Genomic DNA, 19,669 nt, shown 5'->3' with positions numbered 1-19,669 from the left:
CTCTTTGACTCCAACTAAACTTTTTTATTTTTGTTTCCTTGACACGATTCTTTTTAAATTTCAAAACACTGAGGACACTGTCCAGAAACAAACTCTATGTTCCTTGGCATAAAGCAGCATGACAGGAAATATACCCCAGGCCAAGTTCCCCTGGAGACACTAATCTTGGCCAACTCATTTCCTTATTTTCTGCCTCAGAGCATGCTAGTCACCTAGAGAACAATTTATTCATTATGTCGTGGAGATAATATTGTATTCCCAGATTACATTTGGTCTCTATGTGCTGAATCTAATCTACTCATGCTGTTTTCCCAACTTTCATGCTTTTATTACTTCGTAAATTATAAGAACCAATGAAATATATGCAGAAGAATACTCATATCATTTCATGGAGATGAGTCTTAAAACCTTTATAAATTTCAAAAAATTTTTTAAGAAACAGGATAGGAAATGCAGTTCCCCAATTTGTTCAAGTTGCCAAAATAGCTGTAGGCATCATAGGATCTGTTTCTCATACTTACTTAAGATATGCATTAAAAGATCTAAAACTAGGGTCACAGTATATGCTTCATGGAGCTTCTTGTTGGTTTTCACTATGTACCTAAAGAGTCCCGGTGAAGGTGGATATGGAGCCCTGGGTGTGCCCCCTCTCCTGGACATTGCTGGGTGCCCATGTGGCATTCTTTCCACCTGCCCCTTCCAAACAGTGCCCAGATTTCTGTTGAGGTCTCCATCACTCCCCATACAGCCCATGAACCTCAAGGAAATCTGACCCTCCAGCAGTAACCAACAGCTTTTGCCTATCATGAATCCAGAGAGGGACATGTGACCTAAATGCCTGATGATGCTGGGTCCCAGGACTCGTGGGGTGCTGAGTTGGTGGTGTTCTCTCTGCCATCCTATGACCACAGGAGATAAAGCCTGGACCATGGGAGCAAGGAGGAGATTCGGAAGACCAGCTTTCTTGCTAATAGTGATAGAGTTTGAGGAAAAACAAAGCCCCTGTGTTTTGGAAGCCACTTTGAGTCAGATTTTTTTTCCTGTTTCTGGCATTTTAAATGATACACCACTTAAATGTGCTCCTCTGGCCCCACCCTTGAACTCATTACCTCAATGGTTAGGATCACTGGCTCCAAATCTTGGTAGACAATCTTCACTTGCTGAGCAGCTCGCCTTGCCTGGACCTCGGAATCGGCTATCACGGCGCAGACAAGCTGACCCACACAAGACACCTGCAATACAGAATAGGCTTCTAGTTCCAAGGAGGGCAGGCAGCAGGTCCTTTCCTTCTGTTCATCTTCCTCCTCCTGCCAGCACAGAGCTAGACACACAGTGGACTTCACCGCAGTGCCGTGGTTAAGGAAGGCTTCTGTAGAGAAGTCAATTTGTCCGAGTTGGCCTGCTGACCTCTGGGAAGTCTCTGCACTGGGAGAGTGAGGACTTCTTGCTCCATCATTGGCAGTGGTGGCTGAAGAGGGACTGGTGTGATGCTGCCTCACGTAGAGCAGACTCAGCTTTGAGGATCTGAGGATCTGGCCTAGGAGAGTCAGTCCCACGGCTTGACCTGGGGCTGCCACACTGCAAATGGGACCATTCTGAGAGGAGGCTTCTGCCTTCATGACAGGAAGGACCAGAAGGTCAAGACCATCTCAGCCAGAGAGGAAGGAGGGAGGGGACAGTGGTCTCTGCCCTGAACTGGGGAGCACAGGCTTTTTCAGGGAGAGACATGATTGTAGGAGCCACGAGTGAGTTGGGAGCAGTCACCATTTCACCTGCAGGTGGGGTACACAGATGGCCTAAGGAGTTCACCCAGGGACCAGGGCAGAAAGTCAATGGGGAAACACAAAACCAAGGCTCTAGAAAAGTGAAATAGTCAGGACTGGAAGAAGTCATAGGACCACTGGACTCTCTTTCCCACCTTTTATTGTGATCCAAATCAAAACATAATCACTCATTTTTCAGATTGACATTAGATTATTAGGACTTTTCTACAGTAAGCATATAGTAGTTTTATCACCAGATAAAAATGGTGGTAAAAAAGAGTTAAATCCAGGCACAGGCGCGTGCACACACACACACACACATGTATTTGTTGGGTGTAGGTGGGTGGGGTCAGTGGGTAGATGAATGAAACAAGAATTGCAGATGTTAATCATTGTTGAAGCTGGATGATGGGTTTATGGGGATTCATTGTACTCTCCTCTGTTTTTGTGTGTGTTTAACATTTCTGCCATGAAATGATTTTTTAAAGATATAGCATGATAAGGACAAATGTTAAAATCGGGATGAAACTAACAGAGACAATCATTCACAATGGCTCTGCTCTCTGCTCTCCACATACATGGGGTTTGCCGCATGACCTGGTACACAAGCACGCCTCTGAGATGCTCAAAGTCAGTGTCCCCACACCTCAGGGAGTTGTGCTATCGTGTGGCCCAAGATGGCTTTGCTTGTCTAGTTAACATTTATGCAAAGCCATAGTTCTCATCGTCTTCCAGGACCACACAGCCCTGCCTTGGGAGAGTGCAACCTTGACTTCAGACACTCAGTCACCAAACTTTCATTTTTATCAACTAAGCCTCCTAGCGAGAGCCAGCGGCAGAGACTCTTTCAAATGATGAAGCTCTTTTGGGTGAACACTGAATGGAAGTCAAGCAGAAAACCTTCTGGACACTGCCCTGGCTGCATTTCCTCATGACTTCAGATACAGTAGTCAATGTTTTTTATCCTTTGAAACTTTCAGGTGGTAATAGTGCTATCACTGTTCCTCTGCTTATTTACCCTGCTTTGCAGGAAGCAGCGTGAAATCTACAGATGAATCAGACGTGGGCTCTCACTCCAGACATTTACCAGGGGAAATAGATAAGACATTGAAATAAATAAGCTCAGTACAGGGTAGAAAGTGTAAATATAGGTTCACTTTGCCTTCTCCTTAAGTTCTGTGAGGACAAGGACCACACGGGTCTTGCTCACCTGCATCAGGTGCTCACTTAAAAGATGCCTGTTGAATACACAGTGTATGAATGAATGAGTCAGGGTGAGTTCAGACAGGGAGAGAACTCCTGGGTTAAAGGATAGGAAAGGCTTCATAGTGGGGATATCACTTGAACTTGGATGCTGGACACACCGAGACTGGAACCATAGCAAGGATTCTCAGGGAAAGGATCAGCAAATAAAAGTTCTCATTATTCTCCTCTCATTTATCCTTTCCTGAGTATGAAAGCAGCACATGATCTTACCACCATTAGGAAAAAATATAAAACACTCAAGTGTCTTTTATATAACTAGCCAACTTCCTTATTTATGTGGAATATGAATGTTTTTGAACTAATTCACTATTAAAGTATAGTGATTTATAATAAGCATTCAAAGAATATTGGAATCCTTTATGATGTGCCAAATTCAATGCTATCTTTAAGAAAATATGAAGTGCCAATAACTGAGGAAGTTACTTTTTTTTTTTTGGCCACACCGAGAGGCAAGTGGAATCTTAGGTTCCCGGTAAGGGGCTGAACTCACATGCGCTACAATGGAGACTTGGAGTTTTAATCACCGGACCAGTAGGGAAGTCCCTGAGGAAGTTACCTTTAAAACAGAAAGCAAAAATGCAGTACCTCATCTGTTGACAGAAGTTGATCAGCGTCAGTTAAAAAGTCAAAGGTGGTGGTGATGCTTGGAAGATGTTCCCCAGTCAGGATGTCTACCACCCCAGGCAGGCTGAGAGCTGCAGAGGCATCGATAGACCTAGACAAGAACACACAGAACAGAGCTACTCAGAGGAGCCCCACAGCCTGCAGGCCATGGAGAATGTGCCATCAGAGAACAAGATACAAGAGAGGGAAGATATGCCCCCAAACCTTAAAATAGTTCTATGCCACACAATCGAGAAAGAATTTCTGGGACAATGAAGTTTTTCTATGGAGGGACAAATTGTAGTAAATCCTACACTTCAACCCCATTTCACTTCAAATCTACATTGGACATTGCCAACAAATAGCTTATCCTCTTCAGACAGTTACTTTTCACTAACATGACTTATCCCCCAAAAGCAATCATTACTGTTTGTTGGATAAAAACTTTATCACTTACACAATCTTAGCATGAGCTCTTGAACTTGTTACAAAAGTCAAGAACAGTTCCCGATCCACCACAGGCATGTCATCACAGTAGACGGCTTCGCCCGTGGCGTGCTTAATACCAGACAGGTGCATGATGGGATGGCCAACTGGGTCTTGAGAAAGCTGCTTTGGGTCTGCATTCTGTTTAATCGATAACCAACACATCATTTTTATAATCATACTATGCACAACTCTACATAATTTACATTCAAGCCAGAACACTTCTGAAAATAAAAACATCACTATTAATAACACCAGGACAGTAAACTTATTTCAGTCATTCAGTAGGCAAACTGGGATGTGCAGCCATGGTGTTGTTCTTATTTTTTTTCCCCAGTATTTTGAATATAGACCACAAATATCTTTAACACAGGTTCTATTTGTGTAAGTAAATGAATGTAAATCTTTCTTCTTGGTTATATAAAATTACATCTTTTTACAAACGATCATGTATCATTTGTAAATTCATTATCAAAATTATCTGACTCTTCTAGCTAGGCATGTCACGTGTACTATTTGCAGAAAAGCCTAATTACCATGGTTGTAGAAAATATCAAGTGCATTCAATCACAAGAGCTTTTCTTATTTTCTATTTTGAGTGAGGAAGTCTTACCAATGCTAAGACTCATCAGTTAGACAATCCTGATAAAGAATGAAGACACAGAAAGCTGCATTTTGAGTAATGATTCATTAATGTTACTATTTCTTAGAGATCCATGGAGTAAAATGTCTTGCCACTGGCTTTATAAATACCTTGTACTTTATAAATACCTTGTGCTATCATAAATACCTTACATGAGTTTCATTAACCAAAATGAAATTAAGAAATACAACACCTCCTCCAGTATTTCAAATATGAGAGAATTGTTAGCTTTCTTGGTTGCTTATTGGAAGAAGAAAATTGGAGGTATGAAGAAAGAAGAATTAAGAGACATTCCCTAGTGGCTCAGTGGTAAAGAATCCACCTGCATTGCAGGAGACCTAGGTTCGATCCCTGGGTAGGGATGATGCCCTGGAAAAGAAAATGGCAATTCACTCCAGTATTCTTGCCTGGGAAATCCCATGGACAGAAGAAGCCTGGAGTGCTACCGTTCATGGGGTCAGAAAAGAGTCGGACATGACTGAGCAACTAAACAGCAGCAACAATAGAACAAGTTCAGAGACTAGGGGCAAGGCTAAAGTTGCCACAGGTGTTGCTGATGGAACTGTGGGAGGTGGAAATTCCAGGAAAATTGCCAGTCAAGCAGCCACCATCTAAAGGCTACTCTCTGAAAGGAGAAGGCAGCTCTGAGGCCTGGAGTTTGCCCTGTGATGCAGTGCTGAGCCGTCCCATCCACACTTCACTGGATCAGTCTTTCATCCGGCACCAGGGCTGAGGCCAGATGCGCAGAGCCTTTGCTCGGGAAGACTTGGGCCCAAGGCTGGTCAGCCAAGGTGAGGCCCAGAGAGAGCTAAAGGAACTAAAGGCCTCTCTTCCCCATCCCACCTGCTGCCCTACACTGCTGTTCACAGGGTCACCCCAAGCCTGGTTGGGGCAGGGACTCTCTCTGAGATGAGGCTCACAGTGATTGCAGCACATGGCAGGAGGGAAGACAGAACAGTCGCCAACAGAACACCTACTGGTCAAGACCTTTCCTGGGGGGAAAAGAAGCCATGGAAGCTGTTTCTAAATCAGTATCATTTAAGGCGGGTGGCGCTAGTGGTAGACAACCTGCCTGCCAATGCAGGAGACAGAAGGGATGAGGGTTCAGTCCCTGGGTTGGGAAGATCCCCTGGAGAAGGGCATGGCAACCCATTCCAGTACGCTTGCCTGGAGAATCCCATGGACAGAGGAGTCTGGCGGGCTATAGTCTGTAGGGTCCAAAGAGGCAGACATGGCTGAAGCAACTCACACGCACGCATGGGAAATTTTCTAAAAGTATATACTTTCGTATTTGAGTCCCAGAATGTGCAGTTGAGAAAGCTTACACGTTGCATATTGACAATAAATGAGATGTTCGCTATCACCTAGAGTGGTGTGTGTGTGCTCAGTCTTGTCTGACTCTTTGTGACCCCAGGGATGGTAGCCCTCCAAGCTCTTCTGTCCATGGGATTTTCCAGGCAAGAATCCTGGAGTGGGTTGCTATTCCCTTCTCCAGGGGATCTTCCCTACCCAGGGATTGAAACTCACATTTCCTGAGTCTCCTTCATTGGCAGGTGGATTCTTTTCCACTAGTGCCCTAGAATGGGAAGCCCTGGATGCTCTGAACTTATTCCTATTTCATATAAAATGTACTGTTTTACAGCAAAATATACTTTTACTGATTAACATTTATTGTTTTAAAGTCCATATTTGTTTCACTTAAATGTAAACTTCAATTTCGTAGTTACTACAAGGCACAAAAAATTAGTATTAGCTGAGCTTTTGTGTGTGTGTGTGGGTTCATCCTGACTTTATATAAACTGAAAAGCAGAAGATTATGAATAAAAATAATTTAGAACTTGGCCTAAGTACCATTAACTAAAGGTGGCTGCTAAGTCACTTCAGTCGTGTCCGACTCGTGTGCAACCCCATAGACGGCAGCCCACGAGGCTCCCCCATCCCTGGGATTCTCCAGGCAAGAACACTGGAGTGGGTTGCCATTTCCTTCTCCAATGCATGAAAGTGAAAAGTGAAAGTGAAGACGCTCAGTCATATCCGACTCTAGTAGGTCACAAATGTAGAGGAAGGGGGAAAATGAGAGAACATTTTACATATTCAGGCAATATGACCATATTATATAAATATGAAATTGGTTAAGATGTAACAGTTTTTTTAAAGCCAGTTGTAATGACTCTACTAATGAAAGAGTATGTATTTGATTACTTGCTTGTGCTTGTTATACAGCTAAAGACACCATGGAGCAAAGAACACTGTCACCTCTAACAGGTGATCTCTGATTTGGAGAAAAAAAAATGCTGGTCATGAGTGCTGAAGTTTCTCTAGCAAAGTGGGTATTTGTATGTGTGAAAACCTAGAAAAAACAAAAACAAAATCAAAACATCTGTGTGAGAAATACACTACTTCCAAAACTTGGTCTTGCAATCTATAATAACAAGCTACGTGAAGATTATCACTTTTCTCTGAATGATTTAAAAGCCCATTCATTTGTTGTTTTTCCTGTGGTTGTTGAAGTTTATTCCATGGTCAAGGCAATGTTAAGGTATTTATAAGCCAAACATTGCAGTAACTGTATTTTACACTGGGAAAAGGGAAGCTATTTTTGACTTTCAAAATGATCACTTTCAACACTTTCAATGGAGTTTGGTGTATTTGACTTTTGAACATATTGAACCTAAAAACTGAAGAGGTATACATCAACTTCATTGTTCATTACAACATACTGCAAAGTTTTATAACTAAGTCCAATGATAGACCCAGTGAACTGAATCTATTTAAAAAGAATCTTTTAAAAGTCTTTTCATGTTCTTCACTTAATAAAACCCTCAAGGTAAAGTTTCTTTACCAATAGGTAAAGAATAGCTGACCAATAGGATGACTTCAGGCAATACTCTTATGACATTGTAGCTGAAAATTCCATTTGAAGGTTATGAGAAATTCTGTTCTAAAAGCATTCATTAGGAGAGCCTGAAATTAACTCTTAGAACTTATGCTTGATTCAGCTCTAAAACTCTAATTCACAGAGAAAACACTTGGAGAAGGGAGACTGGGAGAACAAAGTATCACCACATTCAAACAAAATAAACCAGAAGCTCGTTCGAAAAGCATTACTGCATTTTCATCAGCCTCCAAGGGCTCTGTGAATAAAATCAAAGCAGCCCATGGCCCTGATACAGCGCCAGGGGCAAGGGCATGTGGCAGACTAGGCAGCTTGTTCATACCAGTGGTACAAAACCACAGAACAAAAACACATTTGAACTCTTCGAGTTCAAAACAGACATTAAAAAAAATAACCATTGCTAGCTTAATTATTAATCACAATACTTCACTGATTTTGAAGTTTTAATCAACACTAAGTAGGCTGTAGTTTCACCAGAAGGGGAGTTCAGGCTAAAAAGTCATGAGAATCACTGAGAGGTAAGTGGGATGTCCACGTGAAGAAGTTTTAGCCTGGGTCTTTTGAATTTAAAAAAAAAAGAAAAAAAAAAGTCACTAACCTGGTACTTTAATGTACTCCAGTAATGTCTGGAATGAAGATCTTCTAAAGCACTCTCATTCTTGCTTGCAAGGCCAGGATAGTGAACAGGGTCCTGAAAAGTAGAACCATTGTAGATATTTAAAATATGCCAGAATGGTCTTGGGAGAGAGGCTAGCATGGTTCTTAGCTCTGTTGTGAAGTTTAATCTTTTTTAAGTACTTGCCTAATTCAGAATCCTGGAAGTACAAGCAGGGTTCTCCCTGACCTCCAGGACACACCTTTGGAAGATCCATTCATAGGACAATGTTTTATGAAGAGCTAAGTGAGTACAGTAGATCACTGACTCCCAATATCTTTATGTTTCTTAGGATTCTTTCACGTGCCTTCCTAAGTGATTTGAGGACTTACAAACCAATAAAATAGGAAGGTAGAAGCTAAGTAAATAATTGGAAAGGAAGAGAGGATTTAAACCAGGAAAAGGTCAGAGCAAAGGTGCACCATTGCTAATGAGTATCAAACTCTGTTCTGTATCCCCTGGGCAACCAGGAAGGAGGGAAGATGCTGGGGCTGCCTCTCTGCCACAGTCTCCCAGCAGGAAGCATTCTAGGGCCCTAGGAGGAACACTTCCTAGAGTTGAGTAAACCTGGGTCATTTGATCCTTACACACAATTTTAAACAGTGCACCTAATGGTTCTTTTTTCTTTTATTTTTTAAATTAATTTTTTGGGAGTATACTTCTTTATAATGTTGTGTTAGTTTCTATTGTACAGCAAAGTGAATCATCTATGCATATTCAGAAATCTCGTCTTTTTTGGTTTTCCTTCCCTTACAGGTCATCACAGAGCACTGAGTAGCGTTTTCTATGCTATACAGTGGGTTCTCATTAGTTATCCATTTTATACATAGTAGTGGGTATATGTCAATCCCCATCTCCCAATTCATCCCACTTTCCCTTCCCCTCTCTGTACCCATAAGTTTGTGTATCTCCATTTCTGTTTTGCAAGTAAGTTCATCTGTACCACCTAATGGATATTTTTTACAATATAAAATTTTTAAGAGAAAATTAAAGCAAACAAAGCCTATTATTTTGAATAGTAGAGCAATATTAACAGAGGAAATTGAATTGAAGGTAAAAGACTATAAGATGGAAGTTGTAATTTATATCATTTGATTCATCCAATAAATTATATTAGTTTACTATTAATTGAAGGAGTTGGCTTTATTTTCTCTCTTTGGATAACCTGGTGACAATAAGTCACTTATATATGATTTCAAGCTTCTATTCTGAAAACTTTGATATGACTGTTCTGGTTTTTTGTTCTACTCATGTATAATGAGAAGATACCTGCAGAAGCAATGATAAGAGAGAACTCCATGTCTTTAATTTAAAGTGATCATACTTTTTTATGATCACACATACTTATTTTTTTATCATACATACTAATTTCTATACCACATGAGGATTGTTCGTGGCTTCTGATCTAGTTTGGTCTTGCCACCAGACCAAACTAGATCAGAAGCCATGAACAATGCTAATAATTTCAAGGAAAAGCACAGTGATCTTATCTTTCATTAAACTGTCACTCTTTGTCTTACCTGTTAGCTGGGCTTGTTTAGGATTAATGTGATCAACATGGTTCAAGTTCCCTTTGGGTATAGCAAATTTATTCTGAAATAAATATTTTTTTGTTGTGTCCTTCCTAGTCAACAGTCTTGTAAACTTTAATTGTTTGTCATAAGGGAGACCAGATGCAAGAATGCCCGGATGATTACTACTATGATTATTAGGCAGTCTTCACCATGGTTCTCTGAAGTATTAGGGACCATAGGAAGCCTTTTCCTATGATAATCCATTTCTCAGTAACCTTATGGAGAGGCTTCCATCACCATCTTACAAGTGAGAGAAACAAAGTTGAACCCAGACAAGAAAGCCAAAATGCTTTTCTGAGGGAAAATATGTTCAAACCAGTAACAAGTTCTCTGAACACCATCGAGACACACAACAGGTCAGAAAAATAAGTGAGTGGTGCTAAATCAGATCCCACACAACTCTGTGCTTGACTTGCAATTTTTCCCCAAGCACACACCCCATCAACAGATGGCCTGCCATATGCCCTGCAAGCCCGTGAGTTTCTGATGTGGGTTGTCTTTTCTACTCTATTCGATAGCTTTTTGGCAGGGGTTGTTGCCTTTTCTGCTTTGGGCATTCTCAGAGGCCCCCAGGCCTGGGAAAGTGAACATGTGGTCAGTTCCACTTACCATCCCCTTCAAAATCTGTGACACTTCCAGGTAGAACTTGAACAGGAAGCTGACAATGAGGGTCCTCTTGAACTCCACCCTCCCACCTGGGGCTGAGCCTGGGAGGGAGACTTCATCCAGAATCAGCCTGCAAGCTGCATCCAGCATCTCTTCATTCCAGGGCCTGTGAGGTTCAAAAGAGGATTCCTAGCCCAACAGGACTCACTACCCCACAAGCTCAGCTAACAGGTAAGACAAAGAGTGACAGTTAAATGAAAAAAAAAAAAAGAGTACAAGCTCCAGAGTCAGGCAATCCAAGTTCAAATCACAGTCCACCATTCTCAGGGTGTCTGACCTGGGCACACCACTTCATCACCTGTAAAAGTGCAATCATGATAGAATTTACCTCATGCAATGGTCATGAGAAAGAAATGACAACTTGTGTTAAGTCCTCAACCCAGGAGTAACTGCCCTTTATATCACTAGAATGTTGACTGCATGCTAGGTTGTTTTAATCTGTTTTATGGGGCTTACTGCTGGCTCAGTCTGTAAAGAGTCTGCCTGCAATACAGAAGACTTGGGTTCAATGCCTCGGTTGGGAAGATCCCCTAGAGACAGGAATGGCAACTTACTCCAGTATCCTTGCCTGGAGAATTCAATCAACATAGAAGCCTATACACTCCGTGGAGTCACAAAGAGTCAGACATGACTGAGTGACTAACACTTACTTACTTAGGCACCTTACGTGTATTGATTCTGGGAGACATGTATTCATATATATGTATTCATATCTGGAGAGAGTGAAGGACTGGACAGGGAAGCCTGGTGTGCTGCAGTCCATGGGGTCCTGGAGTCAGAGGTACTGAACAACAACAATGTATTCAACCACTTAATCCTCTCAAATGCCCTATGAGGCATGACATATGATTATTCCCCTTTGACAGATAAGGAAACTGTGGTACTGTAAGATTAAGTAAGCTGACTGAGATCACATAATTTATAGGAGTTGAAATGAGATTCTAACCCAAGCAGTGTGGCTTGATCAAGATCATGGTTTTAACCATTAGTTTATTACTTCTGAAATGGTAATCAATACCTAGTGAAGGCTTAAGAAATAATGGCTGTATCTATAGTCAAATTATTACCTGTAGAAATAAACAGCCAGGTATGCAATACACTTAGCAAGTTATTGAAAAACAAACTCCCATAATGAATCTTTCATAATGATAAATTATTCTCTCACAATAAAGAATGCAGATTTACTCATTTTGTTTACTGTGTCTCTATATCAATACTGTTGGGAGATGGGTACACACACACACACACACACACACACACACACACACACTCACACTCACACTCACACTATATGGTGCCCACTTCAGGATTCACTAAGACACATGGAAATAATCACGAAATCCTGTTAGAATTCCAAGTCATTAAACAGAAAGGTGGTAAGTATTTTTCTTCTTGTAATTACATGTCACCATGGAAAGAGCCACTTGGTTCCCTGGAATCTCAGGACGTGATTCCATACCTTCCAATGAGTTTCTGGCAGGAATTATTTGCAAGGATGGTGGTTGGACCAACGCCTCCGTATGCAATGGATAACTCTCTGATGATGCCATCTCCTTTTCCAAAACACACTCTCATTCCCGAATTAACTATTGCAAGCGCATTCTGTTGCCGCTGGGCTTGTCGGAAGGCTGACACAAACTCCCACTAAAAGCAAAAGTGATGGAGAACGTGGGCAAAACCCTCTCCGACATACATCACAGCAGGATCCTCTATGACCCACCTCCCAGAATATTGGAAAGAAAAGCAAAAATAAACAAATGGGACCTGATTAACCTTAAAAGCTTCTGCACAACAAAGGAAACTACAAGCAAGGTGAAAAGACAGCCTTCAGAATGGGAGAAAATAATAGCAAATGAAGCAACAGACAAACAACTAATCTCAAAAATATACAAGCAACTCCTACAGCTCAATTCCAGAAAAATAAATGACCCAATCAAAAAATGGGCCAAAGAACTAAATAGACATTTCTCCAAAGAAGACATACAGATGGCTAACAAACACATGAAAAGATGCTCAGCATCACTCATTATCAGAGAAATGCAAATCAAAACCACTATGAGGTACCATTTCATGCCAGTCATAATGGCTGCGATCCAAAAGTCTACAAGCAATAAATGCTGGAGAGGGTGTGGAGAAAAGGGAACCCTCTTACACTGTTGGTGGGAATGCAAACTAGTACAGCCACTATGGAGAACAGTGTGGAGATTCCTTAAAAAACTGGAAATAGAACTGCCTTATGATCCAGCAGTCCCACTGCTGGGCATACACACTGAGGAAACCAGAAGGGAAAGAGACACATGTACCCCAATGTTCATTGCAGCACTGTTTATAATAGCCAGGACAAGGAAGCAACCTAGATGTCCATCAGCACATGAATGGATAAGAAAGCTGTGGTTCATATACACAATGGAGTATTACTCAGCCATTAAAAAGAATACATTTGAATCAGTTCTAATGAGGTGGATGAAACTGGAGCCTATTATACAGAGTGAAGTAACCAGAAAGAAAAACACCAATACAGTATACTAACGCATATATATGGAATTTAGAAAGATGGTAACAATAACCCTGTATACGAGACAGCAAAAGAGACACTGATGTATAGAACAGTCTTTTGGACTCTGTGGGAGAGGGAGAGGGTGGGATGATTTGGGAGAATGGCATTGAAATATGTATAATATCATATATGAAACGAGTTGCCAGTCCAGGTTCGATGCACGATACTGGATGCTCGGGGCTGGTGCACTGGGACGACCCAGAGGGATGGTATGGGGAGGGAGGAGGGAGGAGGGTTCAGGATGGGGAACACATGTACACCTGTGGCAGATTCATTTTGATATATGGCAAAACCAATAAATTATTGTAAAGTTAAATAAAATAAAAATTAAAAAAAAAAGCAAAAGTGAAGTGGCACTTGTAGAAACGCACTGAGTGACAACTATACACTAGGCAGTTGGAATGCACTGCCACACCGGGTCCTCACCACACTCTCTTGAGCTGAACCGTGCCCTCTCAAAAGTGACATCTTGAAGTCTTAGTTCCCAGTAGTACCTCAGGATGTGACTGTATTAGGAGTTAGGGTCTTTAAAGAGGCAATTAAGTTAAAAATGAGATAATTGAGGTGGGCAATAATCTAACACAGTGGTGTCCTCATAAGAAGAGGAAATTTGGACACAGACACAGAGGGAAAACCATGTGGAGACACAGAGAGAAGATAGTTATCTACTAGCCAAGGAGAGAAGCTTCAGAGAAAATCAACACTGCCAACACCTTGATATCAGACTTCTGGCCTCCAGAAGTGAGAGGGTAGTTAAGCCACTGAGGCTGTGGTTCTTTGCAGCCCTAGCTAGCAAAATCATACACTTTCCAAGGCAGGCTCGATCATTCCCATTTACAGGTGAGAATCCAAGGCTCAGACTGATTCAGTAGGTCTGAACTAGGATTCATTCTTGAGTCTGACTCCAAAGCCCTTCTTCCTACCACTAAGTTCTATTGTAAATTTATAGCTTCTTCAAAACCTCAAGGTATAAGTAGAGGTATAGTTTCCAGTTTTACTTGTGACAAAGCCTCACAGTACAAAGAATTTTTAAAAATCTGTAGGAAGGTAACTTTAGAGCTTGGTTTCAACAAGGGGAGGTAGGGAGGGAGAGAGAGAGAAGGATGGAGAGAAAAGCAGAGTCAAAGGTCTCATGATTCTAGGAATGATGGAGAGTACTTAATACAAGTGAAAAATATTCGCAGATCCTCATATTCTCCACTACTCCACTCAACACCTTTTTTTAAACTCTCTTATAGGTTGGAATTAACAAGCTGTAGGCTCGCAGGTAAAATGAAGAAATTGAAAGGACAGTCTCACCTTCCTTGAATAGGGGATGTTCACTGAGATCAAGATTTCTTCAGGCTTAAGATCGGCACTTGGGCACTTTCTGAGAAACTGCTCATTTAAAGGAATCTGTCGTCTTCCTTCTGTGGAAAGAAAGAACACTTTCCTTGGCATCTGTTCTTTATTAAAGAATCAAATTCCCAAAATTTGGGAAATAATTCTACCAAGTACAGGAAACTGATCAGGAAAAGAAGTGCTCTTCCTATGTTTAAAAAAATCTTTCACCATGTAATGGTGTCCTGCAGTGCTTCATCCCATCTAGGGCCCATCTTTTTTATTTTTATTTTGCCTTTTTTCTTGATTATAAATAAAAATATCTAGGTGAGTAGCCCAGAGGTCAGGCAGAGATGGACCTTAGGTTCACTTCCTGAACCATACGATTCATTTTGAGATTTGTGAGAAGAAAGAAGATATTAATATCTTTTGATATTCTAATCAAGTCATTCAACAAACATTTATTGTGTATAATCAAGAACTCTACTCAGTACAATAGTGAATAAATTGCCTTTAATGAATTTTTACACTAGTGAGATGTAGTCTTAATTGTTTCTATCTTTTCTCAGCACCTAAAGAATTTCTGTTCTTTAATCAATATATTGGAGGGAGGAACTATTTAAAGGTATAATGAAATAGGACTTTGGGATAAAAACTAAGAATCTTTTGATGTTTATATTTATATCACAAAACCTAATTCTCCATGAATGATTTTTTTAAAGGATGTTACTTAAGTTGATAACTGAATATACATCTTTTTTAGAACTTTATTTTTTAATTGGTGGAAAATTTTGTTTTGGTTTCTGCCGTACAACAACATGAATCAGTCATGATTATATACATATCCCTTTCCTCCTGAGCCTCCCTCCCCTCCCCCAATCCTATCCCTTTAGGTCCTCACAGAGCACCAGGCTGGTCTCCCTGTGTTATTTAGCAACTTCCCACTAACTATTTTACACATGATAGTGTATATACGTCCATTGACAGATGAATGGATAAAGAAGTTGTGGTACATCTATATAACGGAATATTACTCAGCCATAAAAAGGAACAAACTTGAGTCAACTGTAGTGAGGTAAAAAGTAAGTCAGAAGAGAAAAACAAGTTTCATATATTAATGCATTTATGTGGAATTGAGAAATATGGACTGATGAACCTAGGACAGAACGTACATCTTCATTAAGACAATTTTGTGGTTTAGATGCTATGAAGAGTTGGCATTTAACAATGCAGGTAAGAGAAAGTTAGTACGTATTTTTAAATTAAAAAAATACAGATTTATAGAGGACCAATTGAATCTTTCTAATAATTTTTGAATAAATTGAAATAAAAGAAATAAATGAAAAAATCTTAGACTTGGTTTTCAAAAACAAAACTCAAAAAAGTATAGGATGAAGCTCAACCACTGTTCAATGAAAAAGACTTGCAGGCTTCCATGAATGACAGCTCAAGTATGAGCCTAGAGTTCTCTTCACTCTTCAGATTACAGCAGGACAATAACCAACACTGGTCAGGCAGCCAGCATAGGAGAATATCTACCAGAAGTCTTCAAAAGGAAGGAGATGAAGACGCTAGGTGCATGCACAATTAGGACCAGACTGACTAACTTTCCAAGCATCTGAAAAGGGAGGTGGAATTATTAATACTAGAAAGAATGCTAATTGTCAAAACTGGACTTCCTATAACCCTGGAGAGGCAAAAGGAGAGGAGGAACAGGATTTAATAAGCCCCAGGAAGGAGGGGTCACTTACCTTTTGACAGCAGGTTGAGGGTACAGTTGCCCACAGCCAGGAGAGGGTTCAGATCTGAATCTGGATGCCTGCTCACTATGTGGCCCCCTAAAGACTTTTTAAAATAATGGGTTATTTTCACTCCAGTTGTGAAATTATGAAGACACAAGTGGTAAAATAAGAATCAAGCTTATTACAAGAATCAAAGCTTTGGAAAACTATTCTTTTTGTCTGTTCTCAAAGAATGAAAATGTCACGATTTGATAGGAATGGTCATTCAAGGGGCACACGCTAGCTATTACTGTCATCAAATACATACAGCCATATTCCTGATCTGGGGCCCAGCCAGAGTTTCCAAATGTTTCAGGAGAGCATGGTACATCTGTGTCTTCTCCTCAGGGAGTTTCCGGGTCACATTAGCCAGGATGTCTTTCACCTCAGCGAGGCTGACAGCGGCACCTAAGGTCAGCCCTGAAATGAAATCATTTGCAGAGAACGCAATGTGATCACTGCTGACCTGGAAATGCCCATTAGATTTTAGACTGCAGATATGGGATCTTTATGCTGGATACATGTTGCCCTGCTACTGGTGGTCATGGTGGTGATGGCAGGAATAGTGCTTGGTAATGGAGGTGGGCTTCCCAAGTGGTGCAGTGGTAAAGAATCCATCTGCCAAGGAAGAAGATGCTAGTTTGATCCCTGGGTTGGGAAGATCCCTTGCAAGAGGAAATGGCAACCTACTCCAGTATTCTTGCCCAGAAAATCCCGTGGATAGAGGAGCCTGGTGGGCTACAGTCTGACAGGTCGCAAACAGTGGGATACCACTGATCCACTGAACACACACAAAGGAGGAGTTAACAGTGGTTGTAATGGTGGTGATGAAGGAGGTGATGGTGTTGGTGACAGAGGGGGTGATAGTGGTGGAGGTGATGGAGGCTAAATTTTTTGAACACTCACTGTGTCAAGCACTATGCTGAATACTTTACAGAATCTTCTTGAATTCTAACAAAGCTTTGAAATAGTAATAGCCCCATACAAACTGAGGTTCAGTTAGGTATCTTGACTAAGGTCTTTCAGTTAATATATGACAGTCAGGAACTGGACTCCAGAGCCAGACTTCAAACTCACATTTCATTGCCTCTCATCATTGTCATTACATCAGTTTCCTTTATTGAAATGGAAAAGCCAGTTTGGAAGCTGCATAATACATAAACTTGCTTTGGTTATCTACTGTGCTTCTGGAGAGCAAAGACTCTCATCTTTATTGTTTATCCAGCACTTGGCATGGTACCCTTCACTGAATAATTGTTACAGTTCCCTGAATGGCAGACATAAAAGTTCTTCAGTGAAAATCTAACTATTCAGACAGTATCTCCTCTAATCATGGAGGATTCTTCCCTGAGCCTCCTCCAGGATGTGATCACCTTACAAGGGAATCTCTCTGTATATTATAATTATGAATGATTTCTTCTGCGTGTCTACTGAGCAAAGCAAATAAACTGATTAATGCATTTTAACTAAGAAAGTAGGGACCCTGGGGACTCACCGTTATCTGTATAGTTTACAACACTCAGTTCTTCAATTCTATCAGGAGAAATTATAACTGGGTGAAAGATGCCTTTAAATTTCATGTCAGGGCCTGAGGATTAGAAAAAAAAATAGCAAACTAGGATGAAGGGGGGCCTAACTGCCTTTTAATTTTTGAAATTGTGATTAAAACTGATGTCCTTAGAACATATAAAAATGACATATCTTTCTATTATAGCTCTGTTCATTGCTAAATCACACACACAGAAAAAGGACAGACAGAATTTCACTAAACTTGTGGAGCCATCTGGACTTTTCAGCATTAAAACTTGGCTGACACATCTAAGTCCTCTTGGGGCATATTCAGAATTCTCCTTGGGAAGAATTCTGGGAGACTCCTCCAAGAAGCAGGTAGTCAAACTGAGTTTACAATGGACACAACAGAAAGATCCTGCCACTGCAATTTAAGAAAACCTACTATATCCATTGAGACACCACTAAGAGAGGAAACAGTAATTGCAAACCCCAGCCCCAGATTAGACTCCACATGGAAAGACAGGACAGCTGTGCTGAGTTATTACAGAGCACGACTCTGGGGTTCAACTCTGTGTACTGCTCCGGTTAGAGTGACAGGAACTCACTTATGTAATGGAAGTTGTGAAAGTCTCTTGAGCAATCCTCAAGGGAAGTCAAGCACAGATGATTTAAAATGTTATTTCAGACTGTTTTTCCCAAGAACATGCATATATGAGGTTTTGCTCCCTGAAGCCCTTTTGCTCAGTTTTATTCTAGGAAGTCCCTGGTTTCTACGTACCCACAGAGGTGTTCCCCATGACAACAGGGGCCTGGGGATACTTGACTTTGGCTTCTAGAAGTTCCTTCAGGGTCACTGGGGAAATCCAGGTCATTCTATCACTACCAAAAATCCTGGTCTTCTGTGTTTTTTTCTCAGCCATTGTCTATTGAAAAAGCAATAAAGATTCAAGATCATCTCATGATAACATTTCCACCTGCTTCTGCTGTCTTTATAGGAACAAGGAAAGGAAAGAGAGATCTCTTTAAAAAATAAAATAACAGTGACCTAAAAGTAGTGTTTACTAGAAATCAGAGTATGGGACAAAAATGTGACAATATTTTACTCCTTCTGGAGACTATATCTCCTGTTGGTTCTTTTATATCTTAAAAGAATCTATTTCAAAGTTTAAAAATACTTTGCATATTTAATTTCATCAAAACACTTGATGGAAGAACAAAACTCCCCAAAACTGGAAGAAGAAAACATGTCTAAACCTCCAGATGCTGTGATGTCATTTCAGGGCATTTTGTAATAGATACTATGGGCTGATTATTACAAGCAAGTGTTCCTCCCTCGGTCCCACACTCTTTAGACTGGACTGAGAATGGCAGATGGATATTACCTACTTGCCAATCAACTTTCAAGAGGATCCATAGCAAATATCCTTCTTCACATTTCACCATGAATTCCTCTGGCATGAGTTCAACTTTGCCTTACTTACCATTAGCTCGGGAGGAAATATCAGCTCTTGAGTTGGATCCAATGGCAGAAACTCCTCTTCTGAGAAGAGTTTCAGACTTGTCTTAAAAAGAGAAAGTACCAGAAGTTATTGTCATTAGGCAGTTCTCCGTGCTTTAAATCCTTTGTGGAATGAGGTCAGATGAAGATAGACACAGAACAGACAGACAGAAAAGCCCGCTGACCAGCCATGGTACCTGGGCTCTAAGCCAAGGGCTCTCACACAGACCAGGCTGCTAGGGACTGAGTGCAGCTGCCGGTGGGCCCCCAGCCCTGCACCTGCTCCTTGGGGTCTGGGGGAAGCAGAGGAGGCAGCAGGCCAGACACAACCGAGAACCAGAACATTCCCCTGAACGCCCTGCCACCTCTCTTAGCACTCCCTGACCCTCCATTTTCCCTAACATCCCCACTAGAGAAAAGACTTGAAGCACATTTTTTTTTGACTGAGA

General features: G+C 41.0%; 1 protein-coding gene across 1 annotated transcript in view; it reads right to left on the bottom strand.

Annotated features, from left to right (window-relative positions):
• The window catches only part of AOX1 (aldehyde oxidase 1), a 71,859-nt gene that overhangs the window by 35,316 nt on the left and 16,874 nt on the right, over positions 1 to 19,669 (bottom strand). The window contains exons 8-19 of the mRNA XM_070800168.1: positions 19,204 to 19,284; positions 18,501 to 18,645; positions 17,706 to 17,798; positions 16,479 to 16,630; positions 16,181 to 16,274; positions 14,409 to 14,518; positions 12,012 to 12,196; positions 10,496 to 10,658; positions 8,256 to 8,348; positions 4,090 to 4,259; positions 3,615 to 3,744; positions 1,110 to 1,232 (exon numbers count right to left, since the gene is read on the bottom strand). Of these exons, the coding sequence (XP_070656269.1) occupies positions 1,110 to 1,232; positions 3,615 to 3,744; positions 4,090 to 4,259; positions 8,256 to 8,348; positions 10,496 to 10,658; positions 12,012 to 12,196; positions 14,409 to 14,518; positions 16,181 to 16,274; positions 16,479 to 16,630; positions 17,706 to 17,798; positions 18,501 to 18,645; positions 19,204 to 19,284 (1,539 nt within the window). The remainder of the gene's footprint in view (positions 1 to 1,109; positions 1,233 to 3,614; positions 3,745 to 4,089; positions 4,260 to 8,255; positions 8,349 to 10,495; positions 10,659 to 12,011; positions 12,197 to 14,408; positions 14,519 to 16,180; positions 16,275 to 16,478; positions 16,631 to 17,705; positions 17,799 to 18,500; positions 18,646 to 19,203; positions 19,285 to 19,669) is intronic.

Source organism: Bos indicus, chromosome 2 (assembly GCF_029378745.1).
Source record: "Bos indicus isolate NIAB-ARS_2022 breed Sahiwal x Tharparkar chromosome 2, NIAB-ARS_B.indTharparkar_mat_pri_1.0, whole genome shotgun sequence".
Taxonomy (NCBI): domain Eukaryota; kingdom Metazoa; phylum Chordata; class Mammalia; order Artiodactyla; family Bovidae; genus Bos; species Bos indicus.
The sequence above is the reverse complement of the archived record's forward strand: the minus strand, read 5'-3'. Positions and strand labels throughout refer to the sequence as shown.